General features: G+C 44.2%; 1 protein-coding gene across 2 annotated transcripts in view; it reads left to right on the top strand.

Moving 5' to 3' along the window:
- Nucleotides 1–22628, top strand: part of KCNAB1 (potassium voltage-gated channel subfamily A regulatory beta subunit 1) — a 225662-nt gene that overhangs the window by 153875 nt on the left and 49159 nt on the right. For both annotated transcript variants that reach the window (XM_082224490.1, XM_082224491.1), the window contains exon 3: nt 11210–11247. In XM_082224490.1, coding sequence (XP_082080616.1) covers nt 11210–11247 — 38 coding nt within the window. The remainder of the gene's footprint in view (nt 1–11209; nt 11248–22628) is intronic.

The following is a 22628-nucleotide window of genomic DNA, read 5'->3' as shown; positions in this document are numbered from 1 at the left end:
ACTATGGGGTTGTGGCGCTCATCTCGCTTTCAGGCTGAGGGAGCCGGCATTTGTCCACAGGCAGCTTTCCGAGTCATGTGGCCAGCATGACTAAACCACTATTGAGGACCGTAATGAGTGCCAGAGCACATGGAAACGCCGTTAACCTTCCCTGCCAAAGTGGTACCTATTTATCTACTTGCACTGGCGTGCTTTCGAACTGCTAGGTTGGCAGGAACTGGGAAAGAGCAATGGGAGCTCACCCCATCATGGGGATTCGAACCGCTGACCATCTGATCGGCAGGCCCAAGAGGCTCAGTGGTTTAGAACACAGCACCACCCGCATCCTTATAATTAATATAGGACCTTTGAGGCAATTTTACCCAAGACTTCAGCACCACAGGATAGTGTCTACCCTTCCAGAAACAAAGTGATCAAAAACGTTGGAAATGACCTTATTCTCTTGCCCCCGTCATGCTGGCTCCACCACCCTTAGGAATGTCTAGTGTGTGGAAAACAATATCCTTAATCCATTAATATTTCTAGCTTTTCCTTTGATGTTTAAATTGCTATTTTATCTCTTGCCCTGGTTTCTCACGCTTGCTGCTTTCGGTTTTGTGATACAATTCTAGGGTAGCTTTTGTTTGTTATTCCAGTCAATTCATGCTAGAGACAGTTAGCTGTTATTTTCTCCCTGAGTTGAATCAGACAAATTGCTATGCAGCATGGAAGCCCAGGCACCTACATAGATCTCTCAATTACTGGGCATGTTTGAGTAGACAGTGTTTAGGTGAATCATAGACCATGCAGGATTAAACCTTCAATATTTGCTGGGATACTCTAGAGTTTTCATAGGAGTACTGAAGTGATTGTTTTTAGTCTAATTGGCAGTCATTAGAGAAACGCATTAAAGTTGCCACCAGGCTGTCAGTATTTTGCAGGAGGAATTCAGGCACATACTGGAAATGTAGGTTTGTGCTATTCAAGTGGATTAAAGGTTTGTCACTTTGCACAACAAAACCAGGTGCAGTTTTTTAAAAAAATACAGTGGTATCTCAGTTTACGAACTTAATCCATTCCGGAACTCTGTTCTTAAACCGAAACCATTCTTAAACCAAGACATGCTTTCCCTAATGAGGCCTCCCGCCGCCGGTGCCCTTCCGCCATTCGGATTCCGTTCTTTGACTGAGGTAAAGTTCTCAAACTGGGACACTATTTCCACTTTTGAGGAGTTTGTAAACCGAATTGTTCTTAAACCGGACTGTTCTTAAACCGAGGTACCACTGTAATAAGAATCATCTGGTTTTTATAGTTAAGAAAGCGACCAGGGAATGCACTAAAAGTGTTGGGTCAGGATGAATGCTTGTCGTCATGGAAGCTCCCCACAAATAAATCAGAACAAATGTTCAATAAAGACTGGACATAAGCTTGCATATACACCATGCCATCGAAGCACATTTGACGGAAGCCAGCTGTGACAAATGGTGGTTTAGCATAAAATAAAGACACAGAGAGCCAGCAATATTTTCAGGATGGTATGAGCAGCTCCTTTCGAACTTCTCTCTCTCTCGTAACTTTTATTATCCTTTGTTCTCTCCTGTCGCATGGCCGTTTGCCAATGTCTCACATTACCTACATCCGGTCATGGCTTAAACCCACCCATCGCCATATAGGGTAATTACTGCCCAGAGGGGGAACATAACTCCATATAAGGCTATGCACTTAATACACTGCAAGGCACGGACATGCAGGTCACCGAGGTCAGCGAGGCACCAGGCGGCGCTACAAGCCTTTGCCATGCTTCATGGCTCCCACACACATTCAAAACATATCATTCCCCTCACATAAAGAATCCTGTGGGAACTGTAGTCTGCTCCAATGGTAAAGCATGAAACTCTTAATCTCAGAGTTGTGGGTTCAAGCCCCACATTAGCCCAAAAGATTCCTGCATTGCAGGGGTTTTTGACTAGATAGCTCTTGTGGTCCCCCTTCCAACTCTACAATTCTATGATTCTATGTATGCTGGGAGTTGAATGGTAAGCTATAGCTCCCAGGATGAGTGTTAAACTGTAGTAACCAGTGCTGTGTACATTAGGCCATGATGTGGGTGGAGCCTCAGTCCAAACCTCAGTGTAAGCTTTGCCAGATTGGAACCAAATGGTAAAAGGTCTGAAGTTTCTAACCTTTGCCCATGAGAAGAAGAGGGAGTGCTCCCACTGCCAATCCATGGTTTACCATTATTTCTGAATATGTAATTATCAATATTTTGAAAGAAATCTCCAGAAGGCAAGTGGATGAGAAATAAAATGGCAGTTTGGTGCCCAGCTGCAGTGATTTCCTGCATCCATAGAATTTCTACCGCAGTGTCCCAAGTTGTTGTTGAACTCCAACCCCCATCATCCTCAGTCAGCTTGGTCCATGGACAAGAATGATGGGAGTTGTAGTTCTGGAACTTCTGGAATGCCACTGTCAGCCAGAGCAGACAATACTGTGGTAGGTGGACCAATAGTTTGATACCTGCATTTGGCTGTTTTGTATGTTCCTAAGTAAACATCTGTTTTCACTGCCTGGTACCTAGATAAGTGACAGCTCCTCCACTAGCAGATAAAGCAATTCAAAAATTGGAAGTAATATGCTCATATGCTTGGCTCTTTGTGCTTTGGGATTTTCATCTCCCAGTGTTTACAAGTTACCTCTGCCTATGAGGTTTAAAGCACTTGCATGTAAACATTTTCAGGTTTCCTCGGTTGCTTTGGTAACATGTCATTTTTGAAAGAATCATAATGGAGAAATTACTGGAAGGCTGAAATGGCTTAATGCGAAGGATTGCAAGAGATTTCAAGGACGGTGAAGCAGCCCCTGAAAGTAATATTTGAAAGTGGAGAGCATGAGCCCTGTCAATGGTTTCTTAGGCACCCTCCTTAAATCCTTAAAATGGGCTCTAGTCAGTGTTCGGTTGGGTTTATCACAAGCCTTCCACAGACACACTCCCCAGCTGTTTCATTGCTTCCAGCTAAGCTACCCAGAAAACCAGGGAGCTGATGTGACTGGATTGTTTGTTTGCTTGTTTATATGCCACCCATCTGACTAGGTTTCCCCAGCCACACTGGGCAGCTTCCAACAAATTAAAACACAATAGGACATCAAATATTAAAAACTTCACTTGGGCAGGGCTGTCTTCAGATGTCTTCTAAAAGTCAGATAATTGTTTATTTCCTTGACATCTGAAGGCAGGGTGTTCCAACAGGGAGGGCGCCACTACCGAGAAGGCCCTCTGCCTGGTTCCCTGTAACCTCACTTCTCACAATGGGGGAACTTGCCAGAAGGCCCTCGGAGCTAGAGCTCAGCGTCTGGGCTGAATGATGGGTGTGGAGAAACTCCTTCAGGTATATAGGGCCAAAGCTGTTTAGGGCTTTATTCAAAATGCTTCACATATATTTAGCAATCTCCACAACTGCTGGTGGTTGTTCATTATCACAAATGTGTCAAATGTACATTTTAGGATTTTAAAAGTATGTTTAGAAATGTGCCCATTGAGATAGGATACATATATTTATGGGGGGGGTGGAAAAAAAATGAGATGGACTGGGTATATGAATCAATAGATGAGAAACTGACACAGTCCAGAAATAGACTGATCTGCCTGTCCCTACAGGGGTGACATTTGAAGGCTGGAGTTTCTAGCTCAAATCTCAGTTTCTTAGCTGCAGTATGGTACGCTAGCTTTCACCTAATGCACAACCTTGTGCATATGTCAATGCACAAATAAATTAAAATGCATCAAAATGCATAAGCATAAATAAAGATCAAATAAATGTTCCAACAACAAACTGGCTTGTATGAGGGGACCGTGGACAAATTTATAAAATACACAGAGAGGCTAGTTTTACTCAAGAATGTAACTAATGATCAACTCTATTTCTCCAAGTTCCAAAGCTTAACTATGCAGCTGAATATTGGAATTAACAGAGTGAATCATATTAGCATTGTGAATCTGCCTTTCTCCAGTGCTAGAGTAAATAGCAGGCATTAGTTAGAGAGACTGTCCCATCAGGAACATGCAGGTGCAGAATACTTCCAACATTCATGTTTATCTCCAAATGCTTTGGTATTTTGGTAACTTACTTCCCCCTTCTCCTATCTTCAGTAGGACCATACATTCTGCTATTCATACATTCTTATCTTAAATCCACAAAGTGCGCCCATTATTACTTTTTTCTTGTTCTTCCTTTGTGCCTCTGCACCCAAACAGTAAGTCACCCTAAACCTTTTGAAATGTGCAGCGATATTTAACAAGGTCAGTCGGAAGGTTTCTTCATAAAGTTAGCAATACCATTTTAATTCACCCATTTAACAGTGAAAACCATTAAGGCTTTGAAATGTGATTTTCTTTCCTGGATTGTTATTTAGCCAGGCAGGTTAGTTGGTTTTGTGAGTTGACACCACTAATATTTCCTTTTCCATTTTTTATCTTCTTTGGGTCTTTGTTTTTGCCAAGATTTTCTGAGATGCATGGTGATTCTGCAAGGAATTTTATGGTTGCCAATTTTCACATGCCATGGTAGACTATGGTTTATGACATACTGGCAATGAACAGATCACTCCTACTTTGTTCCTCATCTTGTGAACGCAGGAGCTGCAAGCCAAGTACCTTGGCGTGTCAAAAGGTGTGAGTACAGAATCATGCTTTGTTTTCCCGGAAACAAACCATGATCTGGAGTCAAGGTTTGTTGTTGGCTTCCTAGGCTGGGGCTGCATGGGTGTGCCAGGGGAACAAATCCTGTGCTCCTCCTGGTGTATGTTAACAGAGAAATCTGAGGGCTCCCTTGGACAAAAAAACAAGGACACCAGCCAGGAATACTAGAGCAAAACACCAGCCAGTAGGCTTGGTCTTTATTGAAGACTGTCGCAACAGGACTCCCACCTGCCACAAGGTGGAACAAGATGGAAGCTCCAGACAAAAGAGAACCCAAACTTTTATTAGCTGCTAATCCCCATGTTACATCCCCCCCTCCAAACTACATCACTAATACATCATGGTTACATCATGAAAGGGAAGGTCTGGTGCAAGCACCGTAATCTGAGCATCCTGGACCCTGCCCCATGGCTCTCCTTGCCCTCCACCAAACACCCATCAAGTGTAACAAAAGAGATCTTTACATTTCCCTGTTTCCCAGCCAAGTTAATCACACCCTTTTGTCTTCATCTGGGTTTGTTATTTCTGGAATGGCTACCTGGCTGGCACTCAGGTATCAGGAGGCCAGGAATTATCACTCAGGCAGAGGGGCTGCTGAGTAGCTGAACTCACATGTCTATATGAATTTCTGAAATTTTCCCAGTGACCCAGTATCAGTGAATTGTTACATTTGGTATCGTGCAGCAAAGGCCCTTTGAATAGATAGAAAGAAACTGATGAAGTGTTTGTAGGGATAAATCGCAAAAGTCACAAAAGTGATTGTGCTGATTTTGGTAGTGGGCTGCATGTGCATGATATCTGCTGGAGGGGCAAACCCCCCACCCTATACATAAATTCCTGCAACATGTACAAAGCCCCAACCTCTCTTGGTGCCCTGCCCATTCAGGTAAGCAGCAGCTGTCATAGGTGGCACTGTGGTTTTCTTCTAGCCTTCTAACGTCAAGCTACTGTTTTTTGAAAAGACTGGGGAGGGCATGATCACAGCCAGCCCTACCATTAGGTAAAGTTGAAGCCATCGCCACAGGTAGCAGATGCTGGAGGTTGTGCTGTCAGCCCCATGGCTGCTGCTCCTGAGCCCTCCAACCATTCCCCTCTTTTGGAGGAGAGAGCTGTGCATGCCACATGACCTGGCCTGGCTCTGGTGAAGAATACTCTCCCATCACCAGTGTTCAAGTAAGATGGAGCTGCCCATTGGGTTAGCTTTTGTGCTGAAATGAGAGAGGCCCCATCTTGTCCTTTGCTTCAGGCGGCAAAAAGTCTTCAACCGGCCCTGAGCATTATTTGATCAAAATGGGGAACAGGGTAGGAGTCAGGCGGTGGGGTTCATTTTATTAAGCCTTTCCAACTATCTGATAATGCGCATATTAACACACATGCATTTCTGAGCGAGACATGTTTGGGGCTGCTTTGCGTCTATGATTGAATCAAAGTGACACAGTAACTAGGTGATAAAGAGCATGGGTGATTTTTAAATTTCCCATTTTTTCACACTACAGCACCCTGTCTTCTGCATCATGATGTGCAAACTGAAGTGATGGTGACAGAAGCAAAGGCTGTTTGAGCTCTTACTCATCTGTGGTATTTTTCAGCTTTAGGTATTTGATGAACAAGAGCAGAGCAAATCTTCTGAATGAAGATCTTTATCTCAATTGGCATCTGTATTGGATTTGAATTGATTTTATACATGAGCTGTTTAAACTGTATATGAATCTTTTAAATTTTTTTATATATCTGCTATTGTTTTAACTGGTTTTTATATATGTTAACTGTTGTGTGGATGGATAGATAGATGATAGATGATAGATAGATAGATAGATAGATAGATGATAGATAGATAGATAGATAGATAGATAGATAGATAGATGATAGATATGATAGATATGATAGATAGATAGATAGATAGATGATAGATAGATGATAGATAGATAGATAGATAGATAGATAGATAGATAGATAGATAGATAGATATAGAGATAGATAGATATAGATAGATGATAGATAGATAGATAGATAGATAGATGATAGATAGATAGATAGATAGATAGATAGATATAGATATAGATAGATGATAGATAGATAGATAGACAGATGATGATAGATGATAGATAGATAGATGATAGATAGATAGATAGATAGATAGATAGATGATAGATAGATGATATATATCATATTTTTCACACCTGACCATAAGACGCACCTAGTTTTTAGAGGGGGAAAGCAAGAAAAAAAATATTCTGCGCAGAGCATGTAAGCGGCTCTCGCTTTTCTTGCTTTAAACCCTTCTGTCCCTCCTCCCACTTTGCTTCCCAGCAAAGCGGGATGAGGGACGAAAGGGAGCCCTTACAAGCGAGCATTGAGCAGAGCCTGGCAGCGACTCTTGCTGGCTTTTCCGGGAGGTGTGGGAAGGGACAGAGGGCAGCCCCTCAGTCACTTCTCCCTCCTCGGGGGAAAGCCCCCAAAAGCCGCACACACGCTCTGCGCGACTCTTTAAAGGGAGTGCTGAGCAGAGCCTCCTGCCTGCATTCACTCCATAAGACGCACACACATTTCCCCTTACTTTTTAGGAGGGAAAGAGTGCATCTTATTGAACGAAAAATACAGTAGATAGATAGATAGATCACACAGTGAGAGAATTACTAGCATATTGCATACCTGCAAAGGATACCCCTTAACAAATGACTAGGGCACTGGTTGGCAAGCTTGAACAACAGAACGCACAACTTTGTCCCAACTGTCAAAATCCCCCCAAAAATGCTTGCTCCAGGTGAGAGATTTTTGTGTGTGATAGGACTTTTTAAAGAGCAAAAACAGATTTAAAATAATAAAGAGAAGTTAGAAAAATACTACGGAGAAAAATAATATTTCTTCTACATTGCAGACATGTTCATTTTAAAAATCATTCTCACACTCACTTTTCACTACCAGGGAGGTTGCTGAGTTAATCCATTACTGGAAAACAAACACAGAACCTTTAAAGATTAACAGAATGATTGTGCCATTAGCTGTTGCGAATTTTGCGTGATCTTGCACAGCTCTCAATCATTCTCATGGGGCCTAGACGGGAGAACTTCTCAGTGGATGATGACCTTAATGTTTGATGAGAGGTTTCAGAAATCTCGAAACTCATCTTGACACCATGAAGCAAGAGTTACATCTAGTATTAAGGTTAACTATGTATTCCCCTTCACACATGATTGCAATATTGCGGACGAGAGAAGAGGGCTGTGTCTGCTGATCCTGCCCCTACTGCCACATCTATGCTGACCTCCCCTCACCCCATTTACTATTTGGGGGACACAAGGGAACCCTGCTCTGTGCATATAGGCTTCCCCCCAAATGTAGATCCCTGACTGCACAAGTCTGCTCATCACATACATCAATTTCAGTTTTTCTCCGTTTCTCATTTTTCCCAATCATAAGTTCAGTTTGCCACCTTTCCACATCTGTTTGCAAACTTTTGTGGGGAGGACATCCTCATTAACATTAATCTGCATTCCAGAACTTTCTTAAGACACAGTATTTTTGTATACAATTTTGCCCAAAATATCCCCCCCCCCCGCAGCATTTCTCCCTATTACAATGCATTGCTGTTATTTTCACCAATTCTTAGGCACACTTTATTCTAACAAATACACTTTTGTATGCTGGGGGGTTTTATGGGTTGGAGAATTGCATCACAAAATTCAGAGAAATGTGAATTTCTGAAAATAGCTGTCTTTCAAAGAATTCTAGAGTTGGAAGGGACCCTGAGGATCATCTTGTATAAACCCTTGCAATGCGGGAAAGTGCAGCTGTCCCACGAGGCAGTGGTTTTGAACCAGTGTGCCGTGACACCCTGGGGTGCCTTGAATGATATTCAGGAGTGCCGCAGGCAACACTGGCCTCTGTCCCTCTTTCCTTCCCTCCCTCCCTCTGATGCCCTCTCACATCTCTGCCTCCCAAAGGCTTGCACAGCTGTTTATTGCACCAGCCATGGCTATAAGCTCCACAGTGACCTCACTTTGTGGTGGGGAGGGGAGGAAAGCCAGTGTGGTGTGGTGATTAAGAGCGATAGACTCATAACCTGGTGAACCGGGTTCGCGTCTCCGCTCCTCCACATGCAGCTGCTGGGTGACCTTGGGCTAGTCACACTTCTGTGAAGTCTCTCAGCCCCACTCACCTCACAGAGTGTTTGTTGTGGGGGAGGAAGGGAAAGGAGAATGTTAGCCGCTTTGAGACTCCTTCGGGTAGTGATAAAGCAGGATATCAAATCCAAACTCTTCTTCTTCTCCTTCTTCAGAGACCAGGGATGGCAGCAGCAGCTGCCCAGAGGACTCCCAAGGAGAGGGGAAAGGAGAAGCAGCTGAGGGAACACTCCACAAGGGTTTGAAAAGGGTGAGAGGTTGCCAGCTCTGCAGGCAAGGGGTGGCATAACTGGGCTCCTGAGCCCCACAGGGGTGCCACAGTAAGAATGCACTTGGTCAAGGGAGCCGTGGACTCAAAAAAGGTTGAAAACCTCTGCCATAAGGGGATCGAACCTGAAACCTTCATGTTACCAATGCCATGCTCTAACCAACTGAGTTTCAATTCACATAATGGTTTAGGAAGTGCACATTGTGTAGGTTCTCACTGAAAGGCAAGCCACACCAAGTTTATCCACCATTGCTGTACTCCCCACCATAGACTTCACCACAGTACAGTATGTGGCTGGCAGGGGGGGGGCATAGCTGTCAACCTTTCCTTTTTTGCAGGAAATTCCCTTATTTCAGCGCCGTTTCCTGCTGCTTCCCGCTGCTACCCCGGAGTGTTAGATATCCCGTAGACCAGCCTCAACCTGTGGGTCCCCAGATGTCGTTGGACTACAACTCCCATCATTCCTGAGCTCTGGCCTTGCTAGCTAGCAGCGGTAATGGGAGTTGTAGTTCAACAACATCTGGGGACCCACAGGTTGAGAAAGGCTGCCATAGACTGTCTCTGGGACAGGTGAGGCTGCTGATCCCTTATTTTCAAATCCAAAAGTTGACAGCTATGGGGGGGCAGGAAAGACACAACAGGCAGCAATTGGCTTCCTGCTGCCCCTGCCAGAGAATGAGGCTCTCATGAAGAACTTCAATCTTTCTCTATTGCTTAAGCCTGAGCGTGGGGCTTTGTCGGGTTTATCTCCCTTGCCTGTTTATCAACGTATATATATTTTTCTCCACAGTGCCTGAATAGGTTTAATGTTGCCTACAATGCAATGATATGCATAATCCAAGCTCTAGTTGGGTTTTTCAAATCCCAGGGTATTATCTCTCTACAGCTGGTGGCAATGAGCGCTGGCAGGAACTATGCATCGTCACGACATCCTGCTCTCTCTACTAGCTGAGTTATCGGATACAAGATCATACTCTCCCCCCCCCCACCTACCAGAGTAAAATGAATCTGTAATGGCTGATTGCAGATCTAGCGGCACATACAGAAGCCAGCTGTGTAACTGCTGCAAGTATGTTCTTGAAGTTTTCACTCGCATAAACTGACCAATAGGGCTCCGTGACTCAATCCTTAAAAGGTAAAGGGACCCCTGACCATTAGGTCCAGTCGTGACTGACTCCAGAGTTGCGACGCTCATCTCGCTTTATTGGCCAAGGGAGCCAGCGTACAGCTTCCAGGTCATGTGGCCAGCATGACTAAGCTGCTTCTGGCGAACCAAACCAGCGCATGGAAACGCCATTTACCTTCCTGCCAGAGCGGTACCTATTTATCTATTTGCACTTTGACGTGCTTTCGAACTGCTGGGTGGGCAGGAGTTGGGACTGAGCAACGGGAGCTCACCCTGTCGCGGGGATTCGAACCGCCGACCTTCTGATCGGCAAGTCCTAGGCTCTGTGGTTTAACCTTCTTCTGACCTTTTAGACTACAACATCCATGACCTCAATGTGCTTTTGGGAGCTGACTGGGTGCTGGCTGGGACTGAAGGATGTTGTACTCCAAAACATTCAGAGGTTGCTATGAAGGGGAAGGCTTGCTTCTGCACTCTCTCACCTGTGAGTAAACCCCATTTAACTCAATGGGGTTTGCTCCTAACAAGGTATGTAGAGGACTGCACTGCAAACTGAATTAAGTGAGCTTGACTTGCGCCTATTCAGAAATTCTGCGCAGAGCAGTTAATGTGGGAACTGCCATGTGGAGCGGATGTCTGATCAAATCTAGCTTCTAGCTGCACCATGGGTTCTTTTTCATACTGACTTACCCATAATTGCTAACAGGAGCGGTGCATTCACTGACTGACTGTAATCTCTTCCTATCGAAACATTTCATCCATGTCCTATTCAGAAAGGAGAAATCCCTACCTAGCTATGACAAGGCTGTTTAAGTAACGGAAACCCGGCCACTGTCGCTTGTCAGGCAATTAAATTGAAAGCATTCAACATCCTTGGAGTACGTTCTCATTAGGAAAAAGCTCGTCGAACAAATCAGCTTGGGGAGATTCTCTGAGGGAAAGTTTCCTAATTATTATGTGTTTCATATATTAAAGGAAAGCCCTAAAGAGTAACAAATCACTGTGTTTCTTCCTAGGGACGTGGGTCACGTTTGGAGGTCAAATTTCAGACGAGGTAAGCAAAGTTTCATTTAACTACAACTTGGGGGGGGGAGAGATTTGGCTGTGTCTTATTTCTTATATGTCTTTTTAATTAAAAGGCAAACCACAGATGACAGAATGTACAGAGTCCATTCCGGCAAAGGAATGATCATACATAAAAGAAAAGGGATTTGTGCTTTTCATGCACTTCAGAACATCTTTTCAGAACCTGGAATTTAATGGACAGCACCTCTGGCATTAAATGGCTCTGCGATCCAATTAAAATACCTTTTTAAACATGTTCCTGAAGAGAAAAGACACCTGTGGACCACTGACAGGGATATGAAGAATACATTTTGAGGTCAGGGCAGTGAGGAGCGTGAGTTGTGAGCTTAGCAGACCTGATTCGCAATTCAGCTCCAACATGGGCTCAGTCGATAACCTCAGGCACCAGCTACAAATTACTATGAACACAAGACCTCTCCTACTGGCAACATATCCCCAGTAGTGTTTGGTTACACAGATAACATGGTATTATCTTCGTAGTTTCTTAGGCACTCCTCTCCACACCTTTCTATGTTCTCTATGTTATGCTAAAACAGTGGTTAAGAGGCTACAATCCTAGATTATTATTTTTCCTGGGAGTGAGTCCCATTGAATTCAATGGAACATCTCTCAGCAGGATTGCGCCACCCATTTCTTACATTCGCGTTGTAAGGTTGGCTTGACAAAACTGGCCTCTCTTTCTCTCCATGACATCGGCCCGTGATGGTGGGCAACAGGGTCCAAGTTGTTGACATTTGATAGCTACTCCAAGCTAGTAAATACATGGGTTTCAGGTTTCAGGTTTTAAAACTTGTCTTTCTTGCTTGAACATGAGCTGAAGGGAGGTTATAAGGGAGAAGACCTATGAGGGGACTTTTCCGGGCTCGGGGTGGGAGAGGCTGCTAAGCAGATCTTTCGGCGGGTGGCAACGTGCTAGAGGACAGAGCTGAGTGTGCTGCACAGCTTATCTCGCCCCTCCTAACCTGGCTTGCTGCTTCAGATGTGTGACAAGTGAGAGTAACTGCCAATCTAGTTGGCTGCTGTCCACCAAGAAAGGGGACCATCTGTCCTTCACATAATCCCTTACGCTGGCTCTGCTTCTGCAGTATTTCAAAATGGTGTGCTGGACACATGAAAGGCGCTTGCCCCCATCAGTATTCCAGCTGTGTATCACTAAAGCAAGCATAGGGGATATGCAGCCTTCCAGATGTTTCTCCCATCTTTCCTGACCGCTGGCCTTGCTGGCAGTGGTGGCGGACATCAGGCAGGGTACAGAAAGAGCAAAGTACAGTGGTACCTCGGGTTAAGAACTTAATTCGTTCCGGAGGTCCATTCTTAACCTGAAACTGTTCTTAACCTGAGGTACCACTTTAGCTAATGGAGCCTCCCGCTGCCACTGCGCGATTTCTATTCTCATCCTGAGGTAAAGTTCTTAACCCGAGGTACTACTTCTGGGTTAGCGGAGTCTGTAACCTGAAGCGTCTGTAACCCGAGGTACCACTGTATATTTCTAGTTGGGTGACTTCTTAAATCTCTGAAAGAAAAATAGCAGTGTGTATTAATGAGTCCAACAATTGGGGGCCAGTAGGGGTAAGTTCCTTCTTTGAGGAGCACTCCCCCCAAAAGAATGCTGGGCAGGTTTTCATGTGTATTTCATTGCAACATGGCAAATATTAAGGAAGGGCCAAGGTCTGTGTTCTCCCAAATATTCTGGACTTTACTCCCTGGTGCAACTCCTGTTGAGAGACACAGTGCTTCCCAAAGACTTTAGAAGTGCCTTGGAGATTTGGATGGTGGGTTCTGTGTTTTGAGGGTCACTTAGATGAGTGATTGAAATAAAGCAACACACAGCTGCCTCTCCTGACTGCTCTACTCAGTAATCAGCGCAGCTTCAGAACTCACCTGTATTGGACTGAAAAGCAACCACAACAAAGAATTTAGAATAGGGGAATTTGTCATTTATTTTTTGCTCTAAGCACAATTCCTGCCATTGTTGTTGCAATCTTAACAGTGGGGAGTAGGCCCCACTGAACATACTAGGACCTCTGAGTACACATGTATAGAATGTATAGGCTCTATTTCTTTTTAAATCAGAGCATTGGCGCTTCAACACTGTGCAACTTACAAGAGCACTTTGAAGACCCCTGCAAAATTCTGGCAGATGTTCCCCATAGTGGGAATATTCCAGTCCATTGGAGCGTTCACTCCACTATTCAGTGTCTCCTTTGGGACACATGTAGATTAGAGCCCTATGTTGTTTTCCAAAATAAGCCTGCTCAGCTGCAAAAATGAAAAGTGGCAGAGCACTGCATAGCAATGGAGAAAAGAAACTGTGCCTGCAAGTGTTGGTGAAATAAATTGTGCCGCTGAGAAGCCCTCGCAATGATTTCTAATAATGGTGACAAGAAGTGGGGAATGTGTAGTTAATAGGCTCTGTAGCAGCAGCATTGGAGATATATAGCTGCCATTATTATTATTATTATTATTATTATTATTATTGCCAAATTTAAATTTACACCTTTACAAAAATTATTGAATTGATTCCATCCTATGAGCTAATTTACTGAACTAAGTCCATGCTGTTTTATAAACTGTTTCCTGGTTTTACAGGACACTTGGGATGAGCTTCCATTGTTCTGCTTATCCTTTTAATTTATACCTGTTATGAATTGCCTCAGTCTCAGCTGAGCGGTATGTGAGACTTCAGGCGCTCATGCAGGGTTTGTGTTTCTTTTGGTACAATTGAGGCTATAGTGTCTTTATGACATATGGTTTATTTACATATACATGCAACCTAGAACCTTCAACAGAGGGGCTAGCAGCCCAAAACACGCCAGCTTATTCCATAGTAGGAGCATCAGCATCCCTTCTTTGCAACCTCTCTTGCTCTGCAGGGAACATCCCAGCTTAACCTCTCTGCTTCCTGGTTCCATCATTCCTGGCTCACACTCCATAGCTTCTAGGGCTAGGCTTTCCTTTTCTAACACAGGAGGATGCCTCACATTTGCATTCTAACATCCTTTGATCCTATGTTGTGTGAACACCTAATCTTTTGATGCTCTGAACCCCCTAATTGTTTCTCCCCACCCCAGGAGGTCACCTCACAAAGAAGTCTTTCTGACTTCATTAACACTTGCTGATTTGGCTTGGATTACAATGTCTAACACACAACCCGGGAAGTGTGCCTACTTAACTAGCATTTTTACAGAGGCTTATCAGTGAGTCCATCACATCTCTGACTACCCTAGCATACACTTGGGTCTGGCTATTCCTGGTGCCAACATGCAATTTCTAATTAAACCATAACATTTGTCAAACTCAAGCTTTCGGCACCCACTCTAAAGAGAACTTGCCTCTGTAGATCAAAGACACAATCTTTTGCAGCCGGATAGTTTTATTCTTATCATTATTACAATGCAGTCTTCCTGGTGATTCCACCCCAGCAGATAAGGTAAAAGGCCAGAAACACAAAAGGTGACTGAGAGGCTGTTTCCCCTGATGCAGTTCTTTGGTTATGCCAACATAGTAATGGACTAAAATGAAGACTTCACCGAGGGCATTATGGTGGCACATTCCCTTAAGAGGAGATTACTTTGAGTCCTTAAACAAGGCACCTGTATTGCACTAAAGGCCTGACAACCCAATTTTAAGCCTTAACTAAAGGTGTAAAAAAAGGACATTTAAGAATGAGTTTTCCCTGTCATCTCCTATACTTAAGCTATCTCCTTCTGATCAATATTTTAAATTATTTCAAAGAAGCAATAGTGACACGGAAGTGCCATTTGAAGAACATTTAAATTCAGGAGAATGGCAAGGGGGGAAAACCCTGCTACATGGAGATATTTCTTTTCCTTCCACAAATTGTCTAAGGCTTATTTTATTTGCTGCATGTAAGAGAGGTTATATGCAGTGGGGAAAGACAATGACTGATTACGGGACTAATCCAGTAAGTGGAACACTGTGACAGGAGGAAATGCTGCAGGGAGTGAAATAAAGTGCCAAAATCTTAGGCAGCCACAAATGACTTTTACAAGCACTTTGTCACCTGCAGGCTGTTATGTCTAAGTTTTAAGAGTGAAGCCAGCCTTCACCAACCTGATAGACTTCAAACATTTTGAACTACAACTCCCATCAGCCCCAGCCAGCTGGCTAAGGCTGATGGGAATTGTAGTTCAAGACACTTAGAAGCCACCAAGTTAATGAAGGCTGTGTTTGGCAACAGAAATAACGAGCGCTTTCTCTGTAACTTTGCCTTCTGGGAGACCAGCTGCAGACCTAACAGAAGTGATTGTGATTCAGCTGAAAAGATCCCTAAGAGACACTTAGCCCAAGAATAGTCTTGGCACCTGAGGCAGAAAATCAACATGCTGTTGTCATGATGATAAAGAAAAAATAATAAATACAAAACAGGCCATTTTCTGCTCCAATGTGGGGGTGCAAATATCAAGAGTGTGGGGGGTCAGGTGGGATTTCTATGAGGAATTATGAAATATGGAGCAAGCCATTGTGTCCGCAATGAAAGCATTGGGTTGACTGGGTTTGATTCATTGACAATAATTTCTGATCAAATCCCACAACTCTCTGCACCTCTGCCATTTTCTTTCTCTATGCCTGACAGGCACGTATAAGCATTCGAAACACAGCCCAGTTGCTTCACCAGGCATCCTGGGTCATAAAGATATAAGGTAGCTTTGATGTAGTTTGTTAATCTTTAGGTAGCTCTTAAGGGCCAGGAAGAGAGTTCACAAGGAGATGGTAAATACTCTTCCCTTGCCATCCTTCCTTCCTTTTCTGCCGGTTTATGACCTCCAGGATTTTGCTGAATGCATTCCTCCTTTAGTCCTATTTTATTTACTCTCAGATATGTATGCATGCTCAAAGTCGTCTTTTGTAGTTAAAAGGATTTCTTCTGATCTGACTTTGTCCCATATGGTGTGTTTTTTTAAATGCTCAGAGGAAATCTGATTGGTTCTTACGAACACTGTGTAAAAAGTTCTTTTGTGGAGGACTTCCGGGTTAGCGCGATCGACTAATGGTGGATTCCCTCCGAGCTCCGGAGGGAATTGGCTTGACAGGGGGCTGGGTCTTGCCGTGCCGGTGACACGGGGACCCTAAAAAACCACGGGCACAGAGCCCGTGGACATGGTGACTCGGCTGGCACCGTTAGCGCCCTCCCGACTCGTGAAGGAGCCTTTTTAAAGGCTACGGAACGGGTGCCGGGGAGAGGCGTGGTGCTGTGAGTCTTCTGCTTCCCCTGCCGAGCGCAGCCGCATGCCGTTTGTCGGAGAGCGCTGACTTCTTCCTGCCAAAATTTGGACTTAAAATCAAGAGCAACAACCCGTGAGTAACTTGGAAATTGGACTATAAATTATTCGGTTTTGGATTTGGCACGAGCGGGGGAGGTGGAAAAAAAAAGGAAGTCCATCTCCCCCCTATTGTAAACAGCGTAAAGCAAGTATCTGTCATCTAAGGTTGCGAGAAGAATTGTTGTGATTGGATAAAAAATATAAATTCTATGGATTTAAAGGACTAAGCTAGTGTGCTGGAGGACAAGAGTTTATTTGTTTGGATCAAGTACCACCTTTTTCAAGCCCGGGAGTAACCTGTGAAAAGAGCCTGCTGAGGATTTACAGAAAACTTTTGACAGCTGTCAAACTAGCTGTCAAAGTTGGGAAAAACTGAAAGCTTAAATTTTAACCGGTTATATTGTTACAAAATATTGAAAGTAAAGAAAGATTGATACAAATAAATCTGACTACTGGATCAGAAGGGAAAAGAACACAAAGTAACCAGAATCCCTCTAGAGGGGATTCTTGGACATTACAAGAATGGAACTAGGTCGGGAAATACGAGCTGACTTGCAAGAGCTTATTTTTCTCGTGGGAAAGCTGCGAGAGACGAGCGAGCGAGGCCATGTTTTGACTACAAGCCCCACAAAACCGAAGTTTACAGAAAATACACCTATTGAGTTGGAAAGGAACTTGATGCTCAAAACACAGGCAGCTGGTCAAGAAAAGAAACCAAAAATTGAAGAGGAGGAAAAGACACCTGCTGAACAGAAGGAACTGAAAGAAGGGGTGGCTGAAACACCACAAAAGATAAAAGAGAGCCGGAGACCTGCTAAGATGAACTCTAATTCGACCAAGGTGAAAGTTAGACCATTTGGGATTTACAAATTCAAGAAGCAGAGTTGGAGCTCCATCTTTAAACAAATAGGCATGGCTGGAAGAAGCATGGTCAACACTGAGAAGGTACCTTTTCGACCCAGGATGTCAAGCATGAGAGATTTTCGAAGAAGCCGGCTGAAAGGGACTGAGAGAGATTTGAGAGCCTCGGACATAAGGTCACCAGGTTAAAAAGATGGACTAACTGGACTTTGGTTTGGGACCAAAACAGGGGAGAGAAGGGTGGGGGTTTGGAAGTCCAAAGGCGGCCTGATTCTCACTCTGTAGTGTAAAAATTAAATGTTTTTTATTATTATAAGAATGGGGAATCCGTGGATGGGAATTAAGGACAATCTTGTTAGTATCTCAGCTTACAGTCAGAGGTAACTGGCCTCCCCCGAGGCAATTAAGCTGGACACTGGATGACCTCTCCGCTGCGTCTCCCGGCAGGCAAGGTCATAACTCCGGCGATTCTCCTCATCAATCAGACGCAGGAGAACACACCCTCTGCTTTGTCTCTTCTTGTCTCCCTCCCTGCATCCTCCCAGGGAGGAGAAATGAGACAGACAGGAGTCCTTTTTACATGTTTATTCCTGTCACTCATCAGCACAAAGAAATGCGTCTGTTCCCTTCAGATTCCATCAGAAGAGACTCCACTCCACCCCCTGTACTTCCAGCACAGGTCACATGACACACTGAGCTAACATCCGGTGCTCAGTACAGAGAATAGGCTCCACCTTTTCTACAACAGTAGATCTGCAAAACACAACATCCTGTTTTGCATTCCAGCAATCTGGAGCTGGCTTTTGCCTTGGTGCTTTTTCCCAACATACTCCCCCAAAAGCATCAATTGGCAAAACATGATCCAGAGAAGAGAACAAACAGTTGTTATACATATAACAGTCCCCTGTTGTTTCAGTTCCACCCTTGGAACTCCCCACCACTGGTTTCACCAGTGTACCTCTCTGGTTGTCTGGCTTCCAAGGAATGAGTGCTTCTACATTACCTTGGCTAGCTACTCTCTGTTGTGTCTTTGTCTCTGACTTAGACACTGCTTTATTCTGCTTTGAGTTGTTAACAATAGCAACACATGCAACAGCTAAGTTAGCAAACTCTTTTGAGTACCTCTTTGGTGGTACACCCTTTGTGACTCTCTCAGACCTGCGTATGAGGTTCTGATCCTCTGTGCTCACTGGTTCAGCCTCTGAACTTTGTTGAGAACCAGTAGCAATGGCTAACTGTGGTTCTTCCTTCACCTGTGAAATTCTATCCAGTGTTTGAGATTTTCTCTCAATGACTGTTACAACTGAACTCTCTGAGCTATCACTGTCATCGTCATCAGTACCACTGTAATCTGTGACATCAGAAAAATCATCATCATCTGAATCGTCACCTGTGGGAAATGTGTGTTCTACAACCCGCTCTTGCTTCGGAGCACTCTCTAGAAACTTTGTGAGAATCACCTGACCAGATTCAGACAAAATTACTCTGTAGAGACCCTTTTCATATCCCACAAAAATGCCTCTGGCATTCTTTACTCCACCTGGAGCTTTTGTTCTCACATGAGACCCGAAAACCTTAAAATAGGCAACAGAAGGTTTTCTATTGAACAGCTTCTCAAAAGGAGAACATCCCAACTCTGTTGAGATTTTTCTCAACCACACATGAAGATAGGACGCTAGCGATTCGGCCCAATATTCATGTGACAAACGTGAACTCAGCAATTGCGCATGCATCCCCTTTTGCAATTCTTTGTTCACTCTCACACAGACCCCCCCTGTTCCACGCTTCGGTTGAAACAGCAACTTTGTGGTCTATCCCTCTTCCATCTAGGAACTTCTGAAACTTCTGTAACAGAAAAATTTGCTTCTCATCTGTGAAAAGACAATCAATGTTAGCATCATGCATATTCTTAACCTTGTCACAAAACTCCTGAAACTTTTCTAAAGTTTCTTGTGGTTTCTCCATCATATAAACCCAAGAATAATTAGTGAAACAATCCACACACAAAAGGTAATATCGTGCACCGCCCCTAGATGGTTCTAGAGGACCAATCACATCAGCATACACCCGCTGAAACGCTCTGTCGACCTTCGGCACCTTCCGGGCGCTCTTGGTCACACCTGCAAGAGAGATTACGATAGAATCAGAAGAATTACATTTCATGTAATCACTTTGATCAAAAGTCAACAAATACAGTCCATCTTTCTCTCTGGCAGTAAGAAACAGCTCTCCATCTTTGTAGATCTTGCAGCTTTTAGCATCATAGGACAGTTTCAGTCCTTTCTTTGCAATCTGCGACACGCTCAGCAGATTAAATCTCAGTTCTGGAACCAGGTAAACGTCACTTATAGTCAAGTTCAGACTCTCAAGATACACAGTCCCAATTCCGGTCGCTTCCAACTCTTGACCGTTGGCCTGTTTCACAGTGAAGCTCTGCTTCTTCAACGTCGAAAACAGTTCTCTGTTTGGGCATAGATGCTTCGTACACCCCGTGTCGATTATGAACGCGTTCCCAACATCTGGCGTGGTTCCTTTCGCCATCATAGCCTTTGCAGGTTTCACCTGGCACTTGGTACGGCTTTTGCCTGACGCGTCAGGCTTCGTAGAGCTGCTCGCTCCTCTTGACTGTCGTGGCTTCTTACAGTTCCGCTGTAGATGCCCAGTCTGACCACAATTGTAGCATCGGACAGCACTCAATGCTACTCCATGCTTCCCAGTAGCATCATCGGTGGGAAGATTCGAACTCTGTTCTACCCTCCCCTTGTCAGCAACACTCATTGCACCTTGTTCAGGAACACCAACAGTTCCAACAGCCACAGTTCCTGCACTCTCCCCTCTGGGGTCAAAGCTCTCCTCAGCTTTCGATGAGCTCTTAGGAACTTGGCCAGCATCATTTCGGCTCACCCCTTCTGGGGTAGTTATCCATCCAGACCCTGATGAATAACTGTCTCTGGTCAGGGGAGATGAACAGGGCAGGGCTCCCCCTTTCTTGGCATCCATCTTGAAGCCAAGCCTCTGGCTCACAGCCTCAAACAAACTGTAAAATCCAATAGTTGTTTTTTTCTTCTCTAGCAGGCAAACTGCAAGTTGTTTACTTTTTGCATTGGCAGCAAAACGCTGGCTGCTCTGGAAAGTCCCTTCCAAGAGCTCTCAAAACGTGTAGTCAAAACACACTCCGTGGTTTTGTTTCGCTTTCCCAGGCTCAGCCTCACAGTCCATCTGCGTAGCCAGTAACTTTCCATGCTCGTTACTTAGCTAGAGTGCATTGAGGACTTCTTATCTCAAACCACAGGAATTTGTGGAATGCAGGCTTCAGCTTCCAAGCTGCAGGCCTTTCCTCCCGGAGCTGTATTTTTCAAATACGCAGCTCCCGTGAACCAGGGAATTAATCAACCTGCGTTCACACTTTTAGCCCGAAATGCAGCATACCTTGAGCTCCGTTGCTTGGAAACACTTTCCTCTTTCCACCAGCCGTCTGTTGAGCCTCTGGCCTCTCTCAGACGCTTGCTTTCTCCCTTGGAGCAGAGGAGGACATTCCACCAGCCTCTCATGCAGATGTCCGATGAATCGCAACCATCCGAAGGCTGCCATATGTTAGTATCTCAGCTTACAGTCAGAGGTAACTGGCCTCCCCCGAGGTAATTAAGCTGGACACTGGATGACCTCTCCGCTGCGTCTCCCGGCAGGCAAGGTCATAACTCCGGCGATTCTCCTCATCAATCAGACGCAGGAGAACACACCCTCTGCTTTGTCTCTTCTTGTCTCCCTCCCTGTATCCTCCCAGGGAGGAGAAATGAGACAGACAGGAGTCCTTTTTACATGTTTATTCCTGTCACTCATCAGCACAAAGAAATGTGTCTGTTCCCTTCAGATTCCATCAGAAGAGACTCCACTCCACCCCCTGTACTTCCAGCACAGGTCACATGACACACTGAGCTAACATCCGGTGCTCAGTACAGAGAATAGGCTCCACCTTTTCTACAACAGTAGATCTGCAAAACACAACATCCTGTTTTGCATTCCAGCAATCTGGAGCTGGCTTTTGCCTTGGTGCTTTTTCCCAACAAATCTTAGGAAAGGTATCTTTTTTCTTGTTTTTATATTTCTTGTTTTTTCTTTCATATATGATTAAGGTATATATTTTAAAAAATTGTTGAATAAACTAAACTAAGGATAAGGATAATAATGATAAGGCATAAACCTACTGCAGAATCATATTAACAAATCATGGTTAAGTAAATTAACAATTTATGATTAGGACATTAAGGACAAAAACTTGTTTGAACAAACAATTGGAGTTGGAATACAATAAGGGGAGGCGTGGGGAAGTCACGAAAAGAAGTTATAGAAAATGAGATCTAAAAGGTGGAATCTTTTTTGTTGTTTTTTGTGTTTTCTTTTGTTTTCTGTTTTGTTTTTTGTAACCTTTTGAAACTTTAATAAAGATTATTTTTTTAAAAAAAAAGTTCTTTTGTGAATAAAACGACCTGGGCCAAGGTGTGGATGGATTATTATTGGCACTTCCAGAGTCTTGCTGGTCAAGCCTCATGTATATTTTATTAATCAGAGTCCAATCCTTCCTTGCTTTTGGAACACAACATTCCTCTAGTGATATCTCTGAGGTCGACTAACTCACCCTGCTTACTGGTACAGCCAGCTCTGCAAATGTACCTGGGACTCCTCATTCCAGTTGCAGCCCAATTAGCCAGACGTTGTGAAATAAAGGAATGAATTGACAGCCCTTGAGGAGCCCTGCATTACTTTCCTTGAAATGAACCGCGATTTCCCCCACCCTGGATTTTCTGGGTCATGGTGACATCAGGCATTGCATGGGGGTTGGACTAAAGGACCCATCTAACTCTACAATGCTATGGCTCTATGATAACTGACAGGTGTTTGGTCCCAACCAGCCATCAAGGGAGGAAATAAGAATCAGTCCTGCTGGCTGGATCCAGTCCCCAAACCCTGATCACAACATCACTCAGTCTGAGCAACAGTGAGTAGGGTGGGAGAAAGTTTCCATTTTGCCTCTTCAGTTACCATTGTCACCATACCTGTGGAACTGCCAACAAAGAGGCGAGGGACCAGAGAATGTGTTTGGGACCTGTGGGTGCTGGGTATGGGGGGATTGGAAGATGTTGAAGACAGGTGAGGAGCCAGGACTTCTTTTTTGATCCAAGCGAGCAAGAAAGTTTGGAGCTTT

The sequence above is a fragment of the Podarcis vaucheri genome, assembly GCF_965113315.1.
Source record: "Podarcis vaucheri genome assembly, chromosome: 5".
Taxonomy (NCBI): domain Eukaryota; kingdom Metazoa; phylum Chordata; class Lepidosauria; order Squamata; family Lacertidae; genus Podarcis; species Podarcis vaucheri.
Note: the sequence above shows the minus strand (reverse complement) of the source record. Positions and strands in the feature narration are given on the sequence as shown.